The following is a 20155-nucleotide window of genomic DNA, read 5'->3' on the forward strand; positions in this document are numbered from 1 at the left end:
TATTAGGATCGAGGTTGAGGGGTGTTCATGTGTTTAAGGGCCATTTGTATTTCTTTTTTCTGTGAATCACCTATATGTCTATTGCTGTTTTATCAGGGTGGTTGGTCTTTCTTTCTTTCTTTCTTTCTTTCTTTCTTTCTTTCTTTCTTTCTTTCTTTACTAAAGATTGTATTTATTTGACAGAGAGAGAGACAGCGAGAGAGGGAACACAAGCAGGGGGAGTGGGAGAGGGAGAAGCAGGCTTCCTGCTGAGCAGGGAGCCCGATGTGGGGCTTGATCCCAGGACCCTGGGATCATGACCTGAGCCAAAGGCAGACACTTAACGGCTGAGGCACCTAGCCGCCCCCCCCTTTTTTAAGATTTTATTTATTTGGTCTTCTTTAATCTATCTTTTTAAGGAGATTTTATACATTAGGGAGATTAGTCCTTCCCCTTCAACAAGAACTGCAAATGTTACCCTCAGTTTTTCTTTTGACTTTGCTTATTTTTTTATATTTAAGTTTTCATTTTTATGCAGTCATATTTATCAATCTTTTGAGTCCTTCATAAAAGACTATCACTGCTGCTAAATTAAAAATGAATTTTCTCATGTTTTCTACAATTGTTTTTATTATTTCAATTTCTACATCTAGATATTAGAGCCATTTGGAGTTCATCCCAGTACGTGTTCTAAGGGACACATCCAGCCTTATCTTTTTTCAGATGTCAGATATCAACCTTAGTGGTTCCAACAACAGTTGTTTGTGTGTATGTGTGTGTGTTTTTAAGATTTTGTTTATTTATTTGTCAGAGAGAGAGAGCGCACAAGTAGGCAGAGCAGTAGGCAGAGGGAGAGGGAGAAGCCGGCTCCCCGCTGAGGAGGGAACCCAATGTGCTCAATCCCAGGACCCTGGGATCATGACCGGAGTCGAAGGCAGATGCTTAACTGACTGAGCCACCCAGGCGCCCCCCCAACAACAGTTTTTTAATAAAGTTCATATTTAGCTGATTTGAGAATCCACCTTTATCATATTTCTCAATCTGGTATGTATTGTTTTTATTTCTGGACTTTGTATTCTGGTCCATTTGTCTGTCTGTTCATACTCCAGTATCACGCTGTTTTAATTAGTACCTTTTTAAAAAATTTTATTTGCGTACGTGGTCAGGTTGGTTTCTCATTGCTCTTCTGCTTTAGAGTTTTCCTGGCTATGTTTGCTTCTTCTTCCACCTAGTACTCTTCTACCAGTGCCTTATAAACTAGTTCAGCCTAACATGGGGAGAAATGCCGAAGGGCCAGAATCAATTCTGCAGTGTAATCCATTCCAGTTTATCAAGCCTATGCATTTTTAGCAGAAATTGAATAAATCACTTGCAATAAAACCATAAATACAAATTGGCATACAATTTCTTTTTTCACTTAAGCACTTTCCTGTTATTAGTCTTTTTAAACATAACATTCCTTAATTTCCATAACTATTCATTTACTGTTGGACACTTTCCATTTTCCCCTATTGTTTCTATTCCTTTTCATTATGAAAAACAAAACAAAACAACAACCATGTAATGAATATCTTGAAGCATATGAGCTCTTTATGCAATCTTTGGCACTGATTTTTAGATGGGTTTATTGAGGCAAAGTACATGGGCATCTTTTAAGACTGTGAACACACATTACTAAAATTTGTACCTGTTTATATTCTGACAAGCTTATGTGTGTGGTATCAACTTCACCACACTTTACTCATCAGCAACTAGTTATCTCAGGCCTCTAAAGGTCATGTCAGAGCATTTTAAGTCACACAATGTGGGGAAATGGGTTCCATTAAGGTGTTGGGATTAAGGTGAAAAAATACCATTTACAAAATAAATTTTGCACAAGGTTTCTCCCTCTTGGAATGCTGATATAATCTTCTGAGGGTTAGGTTTATTTGCATAATGACCCAGGTGTCTTCTGGGTGTTAATGGCTACAAGTCTCCCACCCACCCTGCAAAAAACCCTTCTGGAACTTCAAGGTATGGACATCTATGAAGGTGGATAAGGGTGAGGGTGGCACTGATCAGGTCCTAGTGGCTTAAACCACCAGTAATAGTTTGGAAGTAAAATGATCAGAAAGGTTAAGAGACATGGAACTACAGCTGACCTTTGAACAATGTAAGGGTTTGGGATACCAACCCCCAACACAGTCGAAAATCTGTGTATAACTTGACTCCCCCAAAACTAATAGCCTACTCTTGACCAGAAGGAAGCCTTACCGATAACATAAATACTTGATTAACACACATTTTATATATTATATGTACTATATACTGTATTCTTAATATATAGGACGCTAGAGAAAAGACAATATTATTAAGAAAACCATAAGGAAGAGAAAATACATTTACACTACTGCACTGTATTTATCAGATAAAATAACTGTGTATAAGCGGACCCATGTAGCTCAGAGCTGTGATGTTCAAGGGTCATCTGTAATGGGATAGCCTTGCCACTGAACAGGAAGAAGAGGTAAAGGTGCTCAATTCCAGATGCTGAGAAAGCTTGAGAAGAGAGAGTTGCAAAGTTCTTCAATTGAGTCCCACACAGGAAGGCTGCTATACCTACAAATACCATCTGTTGAGCTTTCAAGGTTAAACCTTAAAAGCCAGGGGCTGAAGTTCTTGCTTCTGTGTTTGTGACGCTCCCTCCCCCAACCCCAGAGCCTTGTTGATAGCAGAGTCCTCTCCATTTGGGTGTAGATTTCAAGGCCAAACCAGTCTGAATGGGACTTCCGTCACTCAAACTTATGGTAACTTCTTTGGAATCCCAAGACACACGGAGGAGGTAGTGGCTGAGGAACGGTATTAGTCTGCTTGGGCTGCCATAACAAAATACCACAGACTGGGTGGAATCTTAGGAGGGCAGCTTGTGGCTCTAAAGTTCTCACTAATATTGATAGTTTGGGTAGGAAGGTGGAGAAAACCAGAATTGACTGTGGGATATTACATACAGAATTGGGAGTTGGAAGAAAGTTTAGAAACCTAATACTTATTTTGTAGTTAGGGAAGGCCCAAAAAGCTTAGAAGACATGTCTAAGTTAAGCTTGGGATTTAATCCATTATACTTGCAGTAGATTATTGATTATACATGTCAGGCCTTATGCCCTTTACATATCTTTCCTTGCACTAATTACAATCTGTGTTTAGCTGTTTTACTTTTTTTTTTTTAAGATTTTATTTATTTATTTGAGAGAGAGAATGAGAGATAGAGAGAGCATGAGTGTGGGGAGGGTCAGAGGGAGAAGCAGACTCCCTGCTGAGCAGGGAGCCTGATGCGGGACTCGATTCTGGGACTCCAGGATCATGACCTGAACCGAAGGCAGTCGCTTAACCAACAGAGCCACCCAGGCACCCAAGTTGTTTTACTTTCTTGCTACAAGTCCATGAAGACCAAAATCTGACCCATCTTGTTGACTGATCTATCCCTGACAGTGCCTAGCACATTGCCTAGCCCTTTGTAAGAGCTGAATAAATATTCAGTGAATGAATAAATGGCTGAACAATAAAAGCTAAACTTTAATGAATATTCATGATGGGCCATGCATCAAGCTCTCTACATGCTTGATTTCATTATCTTATTTTCATAATAAGTTCACAATAAATAATTTTTCTAATTTTTTTAGAGGAGGAACCTGAAGCTCAGGAAGGCAAAAATATTTTCCAAAGACGGAGCTAGGAAGGACAGAGCTGGAATTTGAACCCAGATCTGGCTGACGCCGAAGTTCATCCAAGTGTTTAATCAAAATGCTAAACTATGTGCTTCAAATTCAACACAAGGATCATAAGGCAGGAACGACATGGAGAAACAACTGTGTGTAAGTTACTTTTTAGATGTATCTTTTTTTTCTTTTTTAAGATTTTATGCATTTGAAATACAGAAAGCATGAACAGGGAGAGGGGCAGACGGAGAGGGAGAAGCAGACACCACCCCCCCACACAGCCCCCTCACCCTCGCTGAGCAGGGAGCCCGACCTGGGGACCCAGGGCTCAATTCCAGGATCCTGGGATCATGACCTGAGCCGAAAGCAAAGGCTTCACGAACTGAACCGCCCAGGCGTCCTACTTTTTAGATGTATCTTAATGTATGTCTGTATGTGCCTGGCAGAAAAGGGAGACATTGCTTTTGGAGAGAAAGAGCATGGATCAAGTCAGGAAGGTTGGAAAAAGCAACGTGTATTCAGAAAACAAGGTCAGTGGACTTCGAAGAGGAGGAAAGTTGGGTCCAAGATGTGAAGGGCCCTGTAGGCCAGAGGTCAGCAAACTATGACCTCAGGTCACATTTATCCCAAGTTCTGTTTTTGTGGAGGCTATGAGCAGGCAGTTTTGATACATTTTAGACAGAGACAATAATTTGTGAGGAATTGACAGGCTAAAGCTTTAGTTAGTAAGGGAGCTTTAGTTAATAAGGAATTCTAAGCAGAATTTGGGCTGAGGTAGTAGATTATGAAAAAAAAATAACAAGTTTTGTTTCTCCAGCTTTCTTGGTTCTAAAGTTCCTATCTCTGGTGATAAGGATGTCTTTTTACTTCTTAGCACAGGGAGGGTATTTTTCACACGGGAAATTTATTTCCTGCTTTCAGGGAGACAGAGGAAGGTCTGGGTGTCCTTGCGCCCGTTGTTTCCCTGGTAGCTTCAATTCAAAATAATCAATATGCCATTGCAGTACATTTTGGGGCAGCCTGCCCTGGGCCCCTACACATCCTATACCAGAATTCCTTGTTTTCCATTAAAACAAGTACAGAGAGGGCTTTTTATTTTATTTTTTATTTTTTTAGATTATTTATTTATTTATTTATTGAGAGAGAGAGAGAATGGTAGAGAGAGAGCATGAGAGGGAGGAAGATCAGAGGGAGAAGCAGACTCCCTGCTAAGCAGGAAGCCCGATGTAGGACTCGATCCCGGGACTCCAGGATCATGACCTGAGCCGAAGGCAGTCGCTTAACCAACGGAGCCACCCAGGCACCCCAGAGAGGGCTTTTTAAATTGTATAGCACATAGAGGTGTAATGCAAGTTCCCAAAACAGGTTTAGGGACTGGTTTATGTGAACCTGAGTTAGCTGCTTTGTAATCAACACAGTTTTCATTCTACAGAATCCGGTGGGGCTTCTGGGCGAAGAGCTTGACCTCGTTCCTCTGTGAGATTTAAATAATAAAAATGAAGCTGAAAAATTGTGTCCTCTTGAATATCGTGTCAGGTCAGTCCCTAGGCCTTCCTCTACTTCCCTTGGGTTCCTGGCAGGAAACATGTGGAGAGGAAGCGGATAAACAGGTTCCAGTTCCCAGCAGCAGCACGTTGGAGAAATTTTCCATCTGTTGGCGTGCCCTTGCCTCCTTACAAAAGTGCGGTTTGAAACAGGGTTTCTCTTCTCTGTTTTTTTTTTTTTTTTTTAAGATTTTATTTATTTGATGGGCGCCTGGGTGGCTCAGATGGTTAAGCGTCTGCCTTCGGCTCAGGTCATGATCCCAGGGTCCTGGGATCGAGTCCCGCATCGGGCTCCCTGCTCCTTGGGGGCCTGCTTCTCCCTCTGCCTCTCTCTCTCTCTCTCTCTGTCTCTCATGAATAAATAAAATCTTTAAAAAAAAAAAGATTTTATTTATTTGACAGAGAGAGGCACAGCCAGAGAGGGAACACAAGCAGGGGGAGTGGGTGAGGGAGAAGCAGGCTTCCCGCGGAGCAGGGAGCCCGATGATTCCAGGGATCATGACCTGAGTCGAAGGCAGAGGCTTAATGACTGAGCCACCCAGGCGCCCCATCTTATCTCGTTTTTAAAAGCCTTTTTTCTCAGGCGCTTGCATCCTGGTACAGTGTTCAGAATGCCAAGCTGGTTTTCGCTTTATACCATCACGTGACGCCGCCTCTCCTCCAGCCTTGAGACTCTTTAAAACAAAATTACAAAATTCAGTTGCTGAAATTCTAGAGGGGGTGGGGGTGGGGGCGGGGGTGGGAAACAAGGGTTGCGCAGGGCAACGGACTACAACTCCCCCAAGCCCTCGCGCGGCGGCTACCCTCCCTCCCCCACCCCCCCCCCAGCCGGAGCCCTGCGCTTGCGCGGAAGACCCTGCGCTGAGAGGAGGGGCGGGGACGGGACAACGCGCCTGGAAGGGGAGGAGGAAAAAAGAGACCATAGACTTTCACCTGGGCCTAGAAGGTCTCTTAAAGTAGTGGGGAGAGGAGGGCGGGCGGGGACCACCTTCAGAGCTGGCCGCCGGCGGTGTCATGGCGACCCGGAACCCCCCTCCCCAAGGTGAGCGGCCGGGGCCCGAAGTAGTATCTAAGACGCGGCTCACAGCTCTCGACCTTGCTCCCGGGGGCGCCTCTTCTTCCCCCTGCCCCAGGGCTCTTGGGGCTCTGTGTTTTGGAGGCACCCCTTTGGAACTAGACTCCACTCCGGGCACAACTCTGGCGGAGAGCGACCCCCGTCCCCAGTACAGCCCCGCCTCCTGCCTTACTTTCACCTCTGGCTCTTCATTTCCATCTTCAAACGTGCTTTTTAGCTTTTTAGGTGAATTACTGAAGTAATTTCATCTTGCCAGGCCCCTCCCTAACCGGTTCTGTTAGGGGAGGACCCCACCGTCCCCCGCTTTCTCCCACTGATGAAAATGGATCTCGCTCTGGCCCGGACCCTACTCAGATTTGAGGGTGACCCTTCCTGCTGTGAAACTCTGACCTGGCCTTACTGCCATTTGGGGAGGCGACCCCTCGCCTCTGTGTAACTCTGACGTGGCTCTGGCTCCGGCCCCTAGGCCGGTCCCTGGGCCTTTGGAAGGGAGATGCCAGGCCCCTTTACTCTTGAGGCCCTAGTCTCAGGGATTGGGTTTAACCAACTAATGTTTCCATCTGGGCACTTTTAGCTGTGGGCCACAGCTAGCAGCGAGTTAATAACAGATGAAAAATGTACAGGACGTTTGACTTTTGGTTGACTCTAAATTTATTTTTTCCATTTTGTATTTTGAAGAGTATGAAAGCGATGACGAGTCTTACGAAGTGTTGGATTTAACTGAGTATGCAAGAAGACACCATTGGTGGAATCGAGTGTTTGGCCACAGTTCCGGACCTATGGTTGAAAAATACTCGGTAGCCACCCAGATTGTAATGGGTGGAGTGACTGGCTGGTGAGAACAACATCTTTTTCATTAAATTTCATTGGCAGCCTCACTGCTGCCCTTTTGTAAACAGGCCAGTTACTGTGCACATTCAGTGGCTTTGCACTGTTAATCCCTGAAGAGCTCTACCTTGAGGCTTTTCTCTGTGATATGATGGGCGTGATCCACACTCTGTGGAGACTTAGTGGTTTTGGTGATCGGCTTCCCCATGCTCACCCCTTGTTCCACTGTTCCTCCTCTCCCTTCCTTTGATTCTTTCCTTTTTATTTTTTTTTTAAAGGTTTTATTTATTTATTTGACAGAGACACAGCGAGAGAGGGAACACAAGCAGGGGGAGTCAGGGAGGGAGAAGCAGGCTTCCCGCGGAGCAGGGAGCCCGAAGCGGGGCTCGATCCCAGGACCCTGGGATCATGACCTGAGCCGAAGGCAGACGCTTAACGACTGAGCCACCCAGGCGCCCCTGATTCTTTCTATATTTTACACCTTCTGATTCAGTGATAGTGGGTAAAAAGGAAGAAACATACAAGGGTTAATTATATGTAAATAATCTTTACTTGTTCAAAGCTAACAACTGGAAAAGCCTTTGAGGACTCCCACGGTAGACCTGGTCTCCAGGATTGTCAGCCCTGTAGAGAGCCGTGTAAAATTCTCAGTGAAAATTATGAATCCGATGGTTCTGTTGATTTTTGTGGACTAATTTGGATTATTATACTTTGAAGAAGAGTTGGAATTAAACTGGGTCTTCATTGGAATTAAAGGACTGATTGCTTACTCTGTAATAATACTGTGGAATGCATTAAAGAGGAACAGTTAATACGCATTAACCTAACTAACCAGTTAATGTTTTAAGCTACATGATTACATAATTGCTACTATAGATCAAGTTGTTATTCTTGTAATAAAAGATTAGCCAAATAACAAGGGTCAAACAAGTGTGACCCTTTATTTTTGAAAATGTTCACAGCCTTAGAGAATTTTTGACTTCAGTGGGGGGTGCTGAGCTTGTGAGTAATCATTTTTTTCTTAGATTCTAGGTTAAACTTATCTTACGTTAAATATTTACATACTTAAACTTGATAAGTGTTAAATTTTTTGATTTGTGTTTTACATGTACCTTGGAACAATGGCTCACTCCTTTATGCCTTTTTGTAAATGCCATTTTATGGTAGAAACCTGCATTGTGAAGATTCTGTGATGCAGAGGTGCAGTATTTCTTCTTGATGTGTAACTTGTTAATGCTGCTTATGAAAAGCCCTGCAATTAGAAGTGAGATGTCTGGTCAGGGCCCTGGTTATTCAGTTGATCCTCCACAGATAGCTTGTATCTTGACCCTCCGTAACAGAGAGTCTGGTGCTCTGCTAAGATAAGCTCACAATTTGGTGCCATGGGTGATTGGTTAATGTGAGCCTGGGCCTAAAGCCCCATCTTAAAAGAGACTAAAAAAAAAACCCAGCAATAGAATTAGCACGTCATTGGGTGCTTTCCCCTTTGTAGGCCAGACTCGGTGAGAAGCCCCATAATTGGCAGAAGTTTGCTTGGAAAGCCTAGAGACAGAGCAGGGGGAGTTAGTAGCTTTATTTTAGTGGCTCATGCCATCAAGCAAAGGATAGACATGCTTGTGAGACACGGTCCCTGGGATATACTTGTGACTTGGCTGCTGCTGGCCTCCTCTGCTCCCTTATCAGAGCCTTTGTTGCCGACTCCCCTACTGAGGGACACGGTCTTTACAGTAATATGTATGTTTGGATTATAGCCACGTGTCGGCCCAGGAGCTGAGTAATAGGACTGTAATGTTACACAGGTGGTTTGTTGCAATGGCATTAGATTCAGTGTAGTAAACTTTTGCCATTTTCTTAAGGTATAAAACTGATGTACTATTGTGGCATATGTTAAGGCGGAATGGGCATTAACCCAACCAGTTAACATTTCAGACCAGTTCAGGCCATGCATGGGAGGCTAAGGAGGTTATATGCGACTGTAGGTAGTTACAGGTTTTTGATGATAATAAGAAATATCAGGATGGATGATTGCGAGGGGAGATGGGAGGGGTGAAGACTAGCCAGAGGGCCCTTAGCGTGGTTTGGAAGCAAGGTAATGATGCCCTTGAGAGTGGAAAGAAGACCGAGTCACATAATGTTCCAGAAATAGAGTATGTAGAATCAGGCAATCAGTTGGACCCCGAAGGTGATGAAGCAGGTGGAGTCTGAGATAAACATGAGAGGGCGAACCTAGAGAATGGTGCTCTCACTTACAGATTGGGACCTCAGCAACAGTTGATTTGGTTGTCAAGATGATTTTTGCTTTGGGACATTTTGAATATGTCATTCTGTGTGCTAGAGAAGCCCATGGAAATGTAAATTTTCCATTTATGAAGGTGTACTCGTTGCCTAGGGCTATCGTAACAAAGTACCACAACTAGGTGGCTTAAAACAAAAGGAATTTATTCCCATAGGTCTGGGGGCCAGCAGTCTGAAAGGTGTCAGCTGGGTTTGTTCCTTCTCGGAGGCTCAGAGGGAAAATCTGCTCCTTGCTTCTGGTACTTGTCAGCAATCCCTGGCATTCCTCGGCTTGTAGACCTATCACTCCAAGCTCTGCCTGCCTCGTCACATGGCTGTCTTCCCTCTGAGTGTCACTGTGACATGTTGGATTAAGTCATATTCGATTTAAGACCCACCCTATTACAGTATGGCCTCATCCTAACTAATTACATCCTTAGTGACCCTTATTCCAAATAAGGTCACATTCTGAGACTCTGGGAAGGACATGAATTGGGGGTGGGTGGGCACTGTTCAATCCAGTACAGAAGGCTAGAGTTAGAAATCCGGGATTCCTTTTGCACAGTATGGATCTGGAATACTGAAGGGAATATGAGCTCACCGAAGGAGAGAATCCCAAATGAGAAATGTGGGCTTAAGTGTGTGGAACTTCAGCTGGACCTCAAAGGATAAAAAGCTTTAGATGGGCAGAACTAGGTAGAAACCCCCAGAAACAAGGAGATTAATACCTTGAGCAGTGGTGATGACCTATTTGGAAACTAATAGGATTGGAGCAGAAGGTTTGGGTAGAGTGAGGGTTGGCCAGGTATGTGGAGTATCTTGACTGCATTAAAAAAACGAAACAAAACAGGGGCGCCTGGGTGGCTCAGTCGGTTAACCATCTGCCTTCTGCTCAGGTCATGGTCTCAGGGTCCTGGGATTGAGCCCCATATTGGGCTCCCTGCTCAGGAGGGAGTCTTCTTCTCCCTCTGCTCTCCTCCCCCCCCCACCCCCACCCAGCTCATGCTTTCTTTCTCTCTCTCTCTCTCTCTCTCTCTCTCATATAAAATCTTTAAAACAAACAAACAAAAAAATCACTGTTATGGGGAAATTCAACTTAGACAAATATAGAAGGAAGAGTGTAATGAGGCCCTGAGTACTCAACATTGTTTCAGTAGCCAATCTTTTTTCCCTATAAATTCCCCTCCTCTTCTGTCCATCCCTCATTTTGAAGCATATCGCAATTTAGATTGTGCACTTTTTTTTTTTTTTTTAGGTAAGCTCTAGGCCCAGTGTGGGGCTTAAATTTACAGTGCTGATAAGATCAAGAGTCACATGCTCTACCAATTGAGCCAGTCCGGCATGCTAGACTGTGCACTTTTTTTTTTAAGATTTTATTTATTTATTTGATAGAGTGAGAACCAGAGAGCAAAAGCGGGGGGAAACTGCAGAGGGAGAGGGAGAAGCAGGCTCCCCGCTGAGCAGGGAGCCCGACAGGCTAGATCCTAGGGCCCTGGGATCATGACCTGAACCGAAGGCAGACACTTAACCGACTGAGCCACCCAGGAACCCCTAGATTGTGCACTTTTGACTTGTCTGTAGAACAAGGGAAACACTGAGGATTTCTGAATGGATAAGGGATATGATCAAAAGAAATGGGAAGATACTAAGATTTTATTAGGAAAGCAATGAAAAGGAGAAGAGGTAGAGAGTTTAGTACATCATTGGTTGTTTTCATCTTTTGTCATTTCTTTCGTTAAAGGTGTGCGGGATTTTTGTTCCAGAAAGTTGGAAAGCTTGCAGCAACTGCAGTAGGTGGTGGCTTTCTTCTTCTTCAGGTATGTCGGAGCCTTAGGTCCTTGCCTCTGCTTACATATGTAGCCCGTGGGAACTGAGAAAGTCAAGTTTAGCCATTTCAGTCCTGTCCATTTTAATAGAAGATGAAATTTTTCTTTTAGGTATCGGTTTATGGAAAAACTAAAGTGAGTTTTGAAAGCTGATATCTGTCATTGAAAGACAACAATTTTAAATACTTCTATATTCTATAAGCATAGTTTGATCCCAGCTAAAAAGATCCCAGTTAAAAAGACAACTATTAAAGTTTGAGGTGCCTCTTTTTTTTATTACATACCCAAATTTCCCTTAAAACATCTCTTCAGCAAAATAAACATGTCATCCATAATACAATCTTCTCATCCTGACCATTTTAAACATATATTTAAAATTCACACAGAGTACATAAAATTCAAAAGGTTTCTTTCTTTTCCCCATTTCCTAGCCATGCAGTTTTCCTTCTCAGAGGAAATTGCTGTTAGTAATTTCTAACATGATTTTAAAAACTAGGGAACCATAATAACATAGAAAGTGGAAAATTGGGTTTAAAAAAATCATCCATAATCCTATTTCTGAGGCAGGGGGATTTGAAATTTTAGTTTTCTTCATGTTCCTCTAAGTATAAGGTTTAAAAATGCTTCACGGTTAGAGGATGTTTATCAGGATATTGTCTGGCATTCGTGTCTGTTTGGCATATATTTTTCCAAAAATATCATTCCCTGAAGATCAAATATAGTAAATCCCCAAATTGAAAATCTCTGGGAATGAATGTTAGCAATAATTTTAAAGATACAGAGAACTGTCAGTCCTACCAGATTTTTAAAATGATTGATGTTCATAGCAAAATCTGACTTCAGCACCAAAGCCATTGATCGTATAATAACCAGTGTCATTGCCTGAAGTACAAAGGGACTGGATTCGTATGTGTTAAGCACAGATTTTGAGTTGTTTACTAAACAGTTTTTTAAAAATATATATTTACTTTTTATCGGTGGCATTATTAGGAGTAATTGCCTATTCCTTGTGCCAAGAGGTAAAAAGGAATATGGTTAATATCTAAATTTAGGCCTTTGGATGAACATGCCAGCATTTGTACAGAAGACAATTTTATTTAAGCGGATTTTGACTTGTGTTTATATAGAATCAAGAACATACTTAATTCTATAGCTATTCTGAAAACTCAGTTGTCATTTCTCTTTAGTGGGAAAGGGTACTGGATTGAAGCGGAGTTTCTGAAAATGTTCATAGCATAAAGAGAATTAATTTCAGTCCACTCTCAGTTTTGCAGAAGTCCATTTCGGTCCACTCGATACACACCATTCAAATCCACGTTTTGCCATTGCCACCTTTTACTTTGTGCCTACTATACATATTCTTTGAAGTCACTAAGCAGAAGAATATGGGACCTGTCTGCATCAGACCAGCCTTTCCCCCAAATATGACTCACTTTGAGAACTTAGAAGGAAACTAAGAGATAAGAGTAACACGTGGCTTTCAGGCTGATTGCCCATTGTTCTTTAGGCCCACTTCCATATTTGTGTCACCTTTACTTACATTTAAAGATACAAATTTATTTACTTAGAACTTAAAGCCTTTCTAGTAACTCGGTGTTAAGTGTTTTCCAGTAGATATTTAGCACACTGCCATCTTAAAATAGACAGTGGTATGTAAGTCTTTTAAATTTAATTTTTTTTGGAATTGTATATGCCCCTAATTCAAAGAGTCAAATACATGTACAAGGCTTGTTACAGGTTAGAGGAATCCTCTGCCTCCCTCACTACCCACCTTCCCCATTTTTCCCTCCCTTGAGGCAACTACGTGAACTCTTAGCCGATTCTTAAGGTATTTCTTTCCTTTTTCCTAAACAAGTTAATTGAATATTTCTTACTCAGTTTGAGGTATTAACTATTGGCTTCCTGTTACGGAATGTGAGACTTTAACTCATTTATTGAACTTTCCTTGCCTGCCCCCCTCCCCCATCTCACACACTTGCATGCTTTATGTTCCTCTGCACCTCCCCCTCCCCTCAACCCCCCCCCCCGCCCCCCCGTGTCATCTGAGTACTGTTATTTCATAATCATGTTAGATCATTACCCGGAGTTCACTGAGCCTGAATCTGTAAATTTGTGTGTTTAACCATGTTTAGGAAGGTTTTGACCATTATTTCTTTAAAGATTTGTTTCCTCCTAGTCTTTCTCTCTTCCCTTTCTGAACATGATTCTGATTACATGCGTGTTAGGCTTTTTGATAATGTCCTGAGGTTTTGTTCATTTATCTTTTCAATCTTTTTTTCAAATTGTAGAATTTCTAGTGTCTAGCTTCAAGTTCACAGACTTTTTCTGTCATCTACCTTTTGCCATTAAGCCTTTCTAAGAATTTTCTTTTAGATACTGTATTTTCCAATGCTAGAATTTTCATTTGGTTCTTTTTTAATTTTCTTTATCTCGGGTGAGGTTACTTACCTTTTCATTGATTACAAGCATAGTTTCCTTTACCTTATTGAGCATAGTTCTAGTAGCAGGTTTAAAGTCCTGATGATTCCAATAACCAGGTCCTCTTAAGGTTGGCATCTGTTGATTTTCTTTTGAGACTAGGCCACATTTTCCTGTTTTATCCTATATCAAATATGTTTGGATTTTATCCTGGGCACTGGGAATGTTATGTTGTGGAAACTCTGGATTCTATTTTATTCCTCTGAAGAGTGTTGATATGTTGATTTTAGCAGGCAGTTAACTTGGTTAGAATCAAATTGTAAGCTCTGTTTCACCTGTGGTGGGTAGCAGCTCAAATCTCAGTTCAGTTCTTTTAGCCTTGGCCAGAATGTGTGGCTCTGCCCCATGAATGTGTGCTTCAGGACTTGGGTAGAGTTTACACATAGAATTTGGGGCTCCCCTTATCTAGCTTTCTCATTTCTGGTAGCTATTATTGTCGTAGACTCTGTCATCTGGTTCTTTGGGCCAGAAAGATGGCATATTTTCTATTTAAGTTTTAGCCACCCTGCAAGTGCATCCTGCCCTCAGGATAAAACCAGAAAAATGGGCAGCTCACCTGACATTGTTCCTTTCCTGCAAGTTTCAACTCCCCTTGAAATCTGCTTGCTTTTGTTAAATCTGGAGCCCTTGTATTTTAACCGCGATGTATGGGAGGGTCCCTAAGTTTGACCATCACCTCCATGCCTGTGACCCAAATTACTGTGTCAGGGACTGCCAGGAAAAGCTTTCACTTGCCATTTGATTTGATCACCACTCTGTTTTGCTAAGGCTGGAGTTTGAAGTGATAATAGGTGAATAGATGAAGGAATGCAGATAAATCCATTCTTCTGTGGAGTCTGTATTCACAGTGAAAATGGAACTTCGGTAGACCTACTTCTATAAAATCAGATACTTTTATTATTTGAAGTGTTTTATTTGTGGTTCAAAGCCAAGGGGTGCCTTACAAAATTACAAAGAAAGCGTAAGTGTATTAGAAGTGATTTATAATGGTGTACGTGGCTTAATTGTTTACTACTAATGTGATTCTTTACTTTTTGATTTTATTATTTGGAGAGACTAATTTATGGTACTGGCTTACACACCATGCTGTTGTTCCTGTTCAGAATTTGTAGTGTCTCAGTAATACCACATGAGGGTTTTTCTTGTAGTTAATCAGCATTTAGGTATAGTTTTATTAAAAGGACTTATGGCATGAACCTTGTGTAGAGCATATTTCTTTCGTATTCCACTTTTGAAAGCGATTGCCAGAAAGTATTCTTAATTTAAGTAAAGAGTCGGAGTTAGGGCGCCTGGGTGGCTCAGATGGTTAAGCGTCTGCCTTCGGCTCAGGTCATGATCCCAGGGTTCTGGGATCGAGTCCCGCATCGGGCTCCCTGCTCCTTGGGAGCCTGCTTCTCCCTCTGCTTCTCTCTCCCTCTCTCTCTCTCCTCCTCTGTCTCTCATGAATAAATAAATAAAATTTAAAAAAAAAAAAAGAGTCGGAGTTAGTAAAGAGCCTTTATCAGGCTACTTTAGATTTCTTTAGTGACCTAATAACTGATTGGCTTCTGATCCCTTGTAATTAAACATCTGTTTAATTAAAGGGTACTTTTTAATTAGCTGTATAAAACTTTGATCATCTCTTTGTCTTTTTAGCTAATCCCCAAATTCCAAAAGCTCTGATAGAATTATGGTCCAGTTATAATACAGTTTTTGGACTCTTTTCTCATCGTGTACTATACGTTTCTTAACATAGTGTTCATCACATCTAAGTAATTAATTATGCTTAATATCTTTTTACCCTTATGGATACAGAGCTCTCTGAGGGTGGGGACTGATGTCTCCCTTGTCATTGGCTATAGTTTGGGGGCCTAGAATAACGCCTCACACAGAGTAGGCACGTGGTATTTTTTAAATGAAGAAATTGTGATATCTTACCTATAAGCCTCATAGATTTCTTGAAATCTAAATGTCCATATATTTCTCGGTAATAGGTTTGTTAACAACCTAGTTGGTTTAGAATTAACCATTTTTATTATATTTTTTCAGATTGCCAGTCACAGTGGCTATGTGCAGATTGACTGGAAGAGAGTTGAAAAAGATGTAAACAAAGCCAAAAGACAGATTAAGAAACGAGCAAATAAGGCAGCACCTGAAATCAACAATATAATTGAAGAAGTAAGACAGTGTACATTTTTGGCTCCTTCTTTTTCTTTTTTCTTTTCTTTCTTCTTCTTTTTTTTTAATGAGTAATCTGTGTCCAACGTGGGGCTGGAACTCATGACCCTGAGATCAGGAGTCACATGCTCTACCAACTGAGCCAGCTAGGCGACCCTGGCTCCTTTTTTTTTCCTTATGGGTCTCGCTTTACAGAAAATGTGACTAGTGATTATCTTCTTCTAAAAAGTGAGTGTTTTTGGTCATGTTTAGAGTGTTAAATAAAATTTGGAATCGAGCCACTATTTAAATCAATCATTATTGGAGTGGAAGAGGGAGCCCAGTCAGAAGAGTATGCAGCTCTTGATCTTGAGGCTGTGAGTTTGAGCCCCACATTGGGTATAGAGATTACTTCAAAAAAAAAAAAAAATTTTTTTTTTTTTTTTTTAGTAATTAACATAGTTTCCCCTGCCAGTCTCCCACCTACTTTGATCTGCATGTAAAAGCTGATAACATTATTCTTCCAGAAGGTTTCCTCTGCATTTTACAGATGTGTATGTGTGTAGACAAGGTGTGGTAAAACTAAAACTACCTATTTTTTTCATGATGTGGGATATTTTGAAAATGTGTATATTTTATTAATATATTAGTTTTATTAATGTTTTTATGTATATTTTTCTTCTTACCCTCTGTTTAGAATTGAACTGAAAACCCCTTGCCTTTGTTTTATTATGTTCTTTTAATACCCCCAACTTTTAATTTTGAAAAATTTCAGACCAGTTGAAAAGTTGAAGGACAAATACAGTGAATACCCAAATACCCTTCACCTATTTACCTACTCATTTTACATTTGCCTTATCTCTGTGTGTGTACAGGGGATTATACTTTTTTTCCCTAATCATTTAAGACATCCTTATTTTTCACTCTTAAATACTTCAGCATACATCTTCTAAGAGTACAGATACTCTCCTGTACAACTACAGTTACACTTATGAATCCCCCCCAATTAACATGATGCAATAATATGCCCTAATATACAGTCCATATTAAAATTTTTCCACAAAATATCTTTTATACATTTTTTTCCCCAATCAGGAATTATATATTGGGGTATCTGACTGGCTCAGTCAGTAGAGCATGTGACTCTTGATCTTGGGGGTTGTGAGTTCAAGCCCCACATTGGATGTAGAGAGTACTTAAAAATCTTTAAAAAAAATGCTTAAAAATAAAATCTTTAAAAAAAAAGAATTATGTATTACATTTGGTTATCATCATGTCTCTGAAGGCTTCTTTAATCTTTAGCAGTGTCGTCAACTGTGTTTTGCTTTTGTTTTTGTCCCCCACCCCCACCCCTGGTCTTTCATGATACTGACATTTTTGAAGCATGTTGGCAGAATATCCCACAGTCTGGCTTTGTCTGATTGCTTTTTCATGGTTTTATTTGGGATAAGCATTTTATCGACATGTTATTTATTTGATCCTGTACAGTTTTTCTTGCTGGCCAAGTGGACTATGAACAAATATCATTGTGCCTGCTGTGGGTATTATTAAATCTGTGCTAATAGCTTGCCAAATGGACCATTTCTGTCTGGGCCCTACAGCTTCTTGTTACCTGTGAGATTTTTTGCCACCAATATACCCATTATCTCAGTAGCTAAGAAGCTTACTGGGTCTGGCTGGGGCTCTATGCCCCTTCAGATTATAAGGGACAGCCTTGGCATCTTGTGTGGCGGTTGGCACCTGCAGTAGTAGGTGTACGAGAATCTTTGCCAAGTATTTATTGAATTGGGGAAAACAGCTGTGAAAATGTTACTTAGCACCAGATTCAATAAGTAAGAGTGTTTTTCTTTAATTTGCATCATTTTTTTCTTTTTCTTACTGTGGCAAAATACACATAACATAAAATTAACCATTTTAATTATTTTATTTTTTTAAATTATTTTAAAATGCACAATTTAGTAGCATTAAGTACTGAATTCACACTTTCATGCAACCATTACCACTATCCACATTTAGAACTTTTTCATCATCCCAAACAGAAACTCTAACCATTAAGCACACATTCCCACAATTGACCCCTCTCCCCAGCCCTTGGTAGCTTTTGTCCTCCTTTCTGTCTCAATGGATTTCACTATTCATGTCAGTGAAATCCTACAGTGTTTTCCCTTTTCTGTCTGTCTCACTTCATTTAGTGTAGCATTTTCAAGGTTTGTCCATGTTGTAGCACAATTAAGAGTATTTTTGTTTAAACTTATGTTTCAGGCAACAGAATTTATCAAACAGAACATTGTGATATCCAGTGGATTTGTGGGAGGCTTTTTGCTAGGCCTTGCATCTTAAGCATATGAATGTTCTATCACAGTGGAGTCACCTATAAGAAGAGAAATGGTGGCAACAAGGTTTCTCGACAATACTCACCGCCAGATTCTCCAGGGCAGCAAGAAACAACTAGGTGGACAGTACCAAACCCACAGCTTAGTGTTTTGCCATTGAAGTTTGGCAAACTAGTATTTGCTGTAAAAACAACCTATATGGTATGTGTACAATAGTATTCCTAAGCAAAACATGCCTTTCATTTATTTTTTTAAAATATGCATTTGTTTTGAAATTAGCCTATGAAATACCACCATTGGATGTAGATATACAGAGGGAAAAAATGTGTTGGATATATTCCCCAGTGAAATATTATCGTTGTTTTATTTAAATAAGATGTTCTTCATTTTGCTTTATAGTATAGTGCTGGTAATTAAAAATTTGTATTATAGCTTCAACATTGCGGTTGGCTTTTTTTTTTTTTTTTAAAGATATGTTTGCAGTAAACTGAAGAACTGTAATGCCCTTTTGTGGAAGGATTTAGAAGTAATAGAATTATTAAAGATATTAAACAGATTTAATATCAGTTTTTAGGTGGTGGTTTTCTACAATTCTTACTTTGCTTCTATAAGTATAGTAAACAGTTTCAAGGAAGACTTTTCTAAGGAAGTACTTATGTCTAAAGCTGTTTCTCTCTCTCTTTTTTTGATGTCTGTAGTTGCAGAAATTTCTTGTATATAAGCTTCTTTAATTTATTTATCCTGGCAGCCTGGGCAGAACTAATTATTTTGAGGGTACAAGTAGTTGGGTCACTGATTCATTTTATTAACCTTGAGTGAACCTCCTTTCTCATTTCTGAAAATCCTAATTATTATTTTGGCCCCTTCTTCACAAAGAGGTAAAAATTACTTTGAAATACTTAGTAGTATGGTATGAATTTACTATCTGAAAGACAGTGATTTTCTGTCATTATAAAACTGTACCTTAAAGAGAATTGTCTGTCTGATCTAATCTGAGATGTAAGTGCTAAGGCTTTCAGGTTTTGGTAGCATTGTGTTGAAGACTAGGCCAGTTGACTTGTTTCTCCGGGCCACATCATGCTCTCTCAGAGGCTCCTTTGCCCCGAAAAGCTCTCTGTGTGATTCATCTTGTTCATAGAATTCTATGTTGGTGGGCGCCTGGGTGGCTCAGTTGGTTAAGCGACTGCCTTCGGCTCAGGTCATGATCCTGGAGTCCCCGGATTGAGTCCCGCATCGGGCTCCCTGCTCAGCGGGGAGTCTGCTTCTCCCTCTGACCCTCTTCCCTCTCGTGCTCTCTATCTCTCATTCTCTCTCTCAAATAAGTGAATAAAATCTTTAAAAAAAAAAAAAAAGAATTCTATGTTGGAATTGGAAAAATGGCAGAACAACACTTATTGGGGTCTTCAGATTGGAAAGACTGCAGGGATTCAGGCCATCTCCTTTCAATAGGAAGCCCCCATAGCATATTTCGTGTATTGTAAACAATGAGGCATTTCATACTTCAAGATTGGTTACAGTCTGTGTGCTTTCATTATCACGACTCCCTAGAATTGAGCATGGGGATTGATCTTTCAGTTTCTTCCTTTACTGTCATCGGTGCCTCAGATACAGTGCTAAATTAAACTCCCGAATTTCTTAATATGAAGTGATTTTGCTTATAAATACTTGTTTTATCTTCTTTGAGCTTTTTTCTGTTTTGGCCTTGCCAAGCCTTCCATTGCTGTGGAATTAGAGGGAAAAATATGTGACATGAGGTGGAACCTTGGTCACACTTCTGTGTGCTGTGTCCGCATGATGCTTTCATCTGTTACAGTGAGGCAGGCTACTGTGGGGAGCTCTAGTAGCCAGCTCAATTTGTTCATTTTGGAAATATTTACAGTGTCTGCTCTATGTTTGAGGCACTAGCAAAGTGGGGGCACAAAAAGTCTGCCCTCAAATCGGGACTAAAATCGTCTTCTATAAAAGTTCTATAATAATGTAAGAGAAC

General features: G+C 40.8%; 1 protein-coding gene and 1 non-coding gene across 3 annotated transcripts; one reads left to right on the top strand and one right to left on the bottom strand.

Annotated features, from left to right (window-relative positions):
- Positions 1 to 6084: 6084 nt before the first annotated feature.
- On the top strand, positions 6085 to 18724 carry FUNDC1 (FUN14 domain containing 1). 2 transcript variants are annotated; one of them, XR_012381024.1, is made up of 5 exons: positions 6085 to 6260; positions 6972 to 7128; positions 11137 to 11212; positions 15728 to 16084; positions 18098 to 18724. XR_012381024.1 is itself a non-coding variant. In XM_025857849.2 (5 exons), exons 1-5 carry the CDS (start codon positions 6233 to 6235, stop codon positions 18173 to 18175), a joined length of 468 nt encoding a protein of 155 aa, XP_025713634.1. In that variant the 5' UTR covers positions 6085 to 6232; the 3' UTR covers positions 18176 to 18724. The 2 variants fall into 2 exon arrangements, 1 of the variants encoding a protein (XP_025713634.1); XM_025857849.2 differs by having other exon boundaries at positions 15728 to 15856.
- Positions 15936 to 16008, bottom strand: TRNAR-CCU (transfer RNA arginine (anticodon CCU)). The gene has a single exon. It is a non-coding gene; the product is annotated as a tRNA-Arg (tRNA).
- Positions 18725 to 20155: the final 1431 nt, after the last annotated feature.

Source organism: Callorhinus ursinus, unplaced genomic scaffold (assembly GCF_003265705.2).
Source record: "Callorhinus ursinus isolate GAN/ISIS: 27379988/994484 unplaced genomic scaffold, GSC_fseal_2.0 scaffold16, whole genome shotgun sequence".
NCBI lineage: Eukaryota > Metazoa > Chordata > Mammalia > Carnivora > Otariidae > Callorhinus > Callorhinus ursinus.

What these genes read in the sequence shown, in the direction of transcription:
- FUNDC1 (XM_025857849.2), top strand. Translation starts at nt 6,233, where the DNA reads ATGGCGACCCGGAACCCCCCTCCCCAAG. An exon ending in ATGGGTGGAGTGACTGGCTG is followed by an intron (nt 7,129 to 11,136) that starts GTGAGAACAACA and finishes CTTTCGTTAAAG; the next exon opens with GTGTGCGGGATTTTTGTTCC. An exon ending in TCAACAATATAATTGAAGAA is followed by an intron (nt 15,857 to 18,097) that starts GTAAGACAGTGT and finishes CTTATGTTTCAG; the next exon opens with GCAACAGAATTTATCAAACA.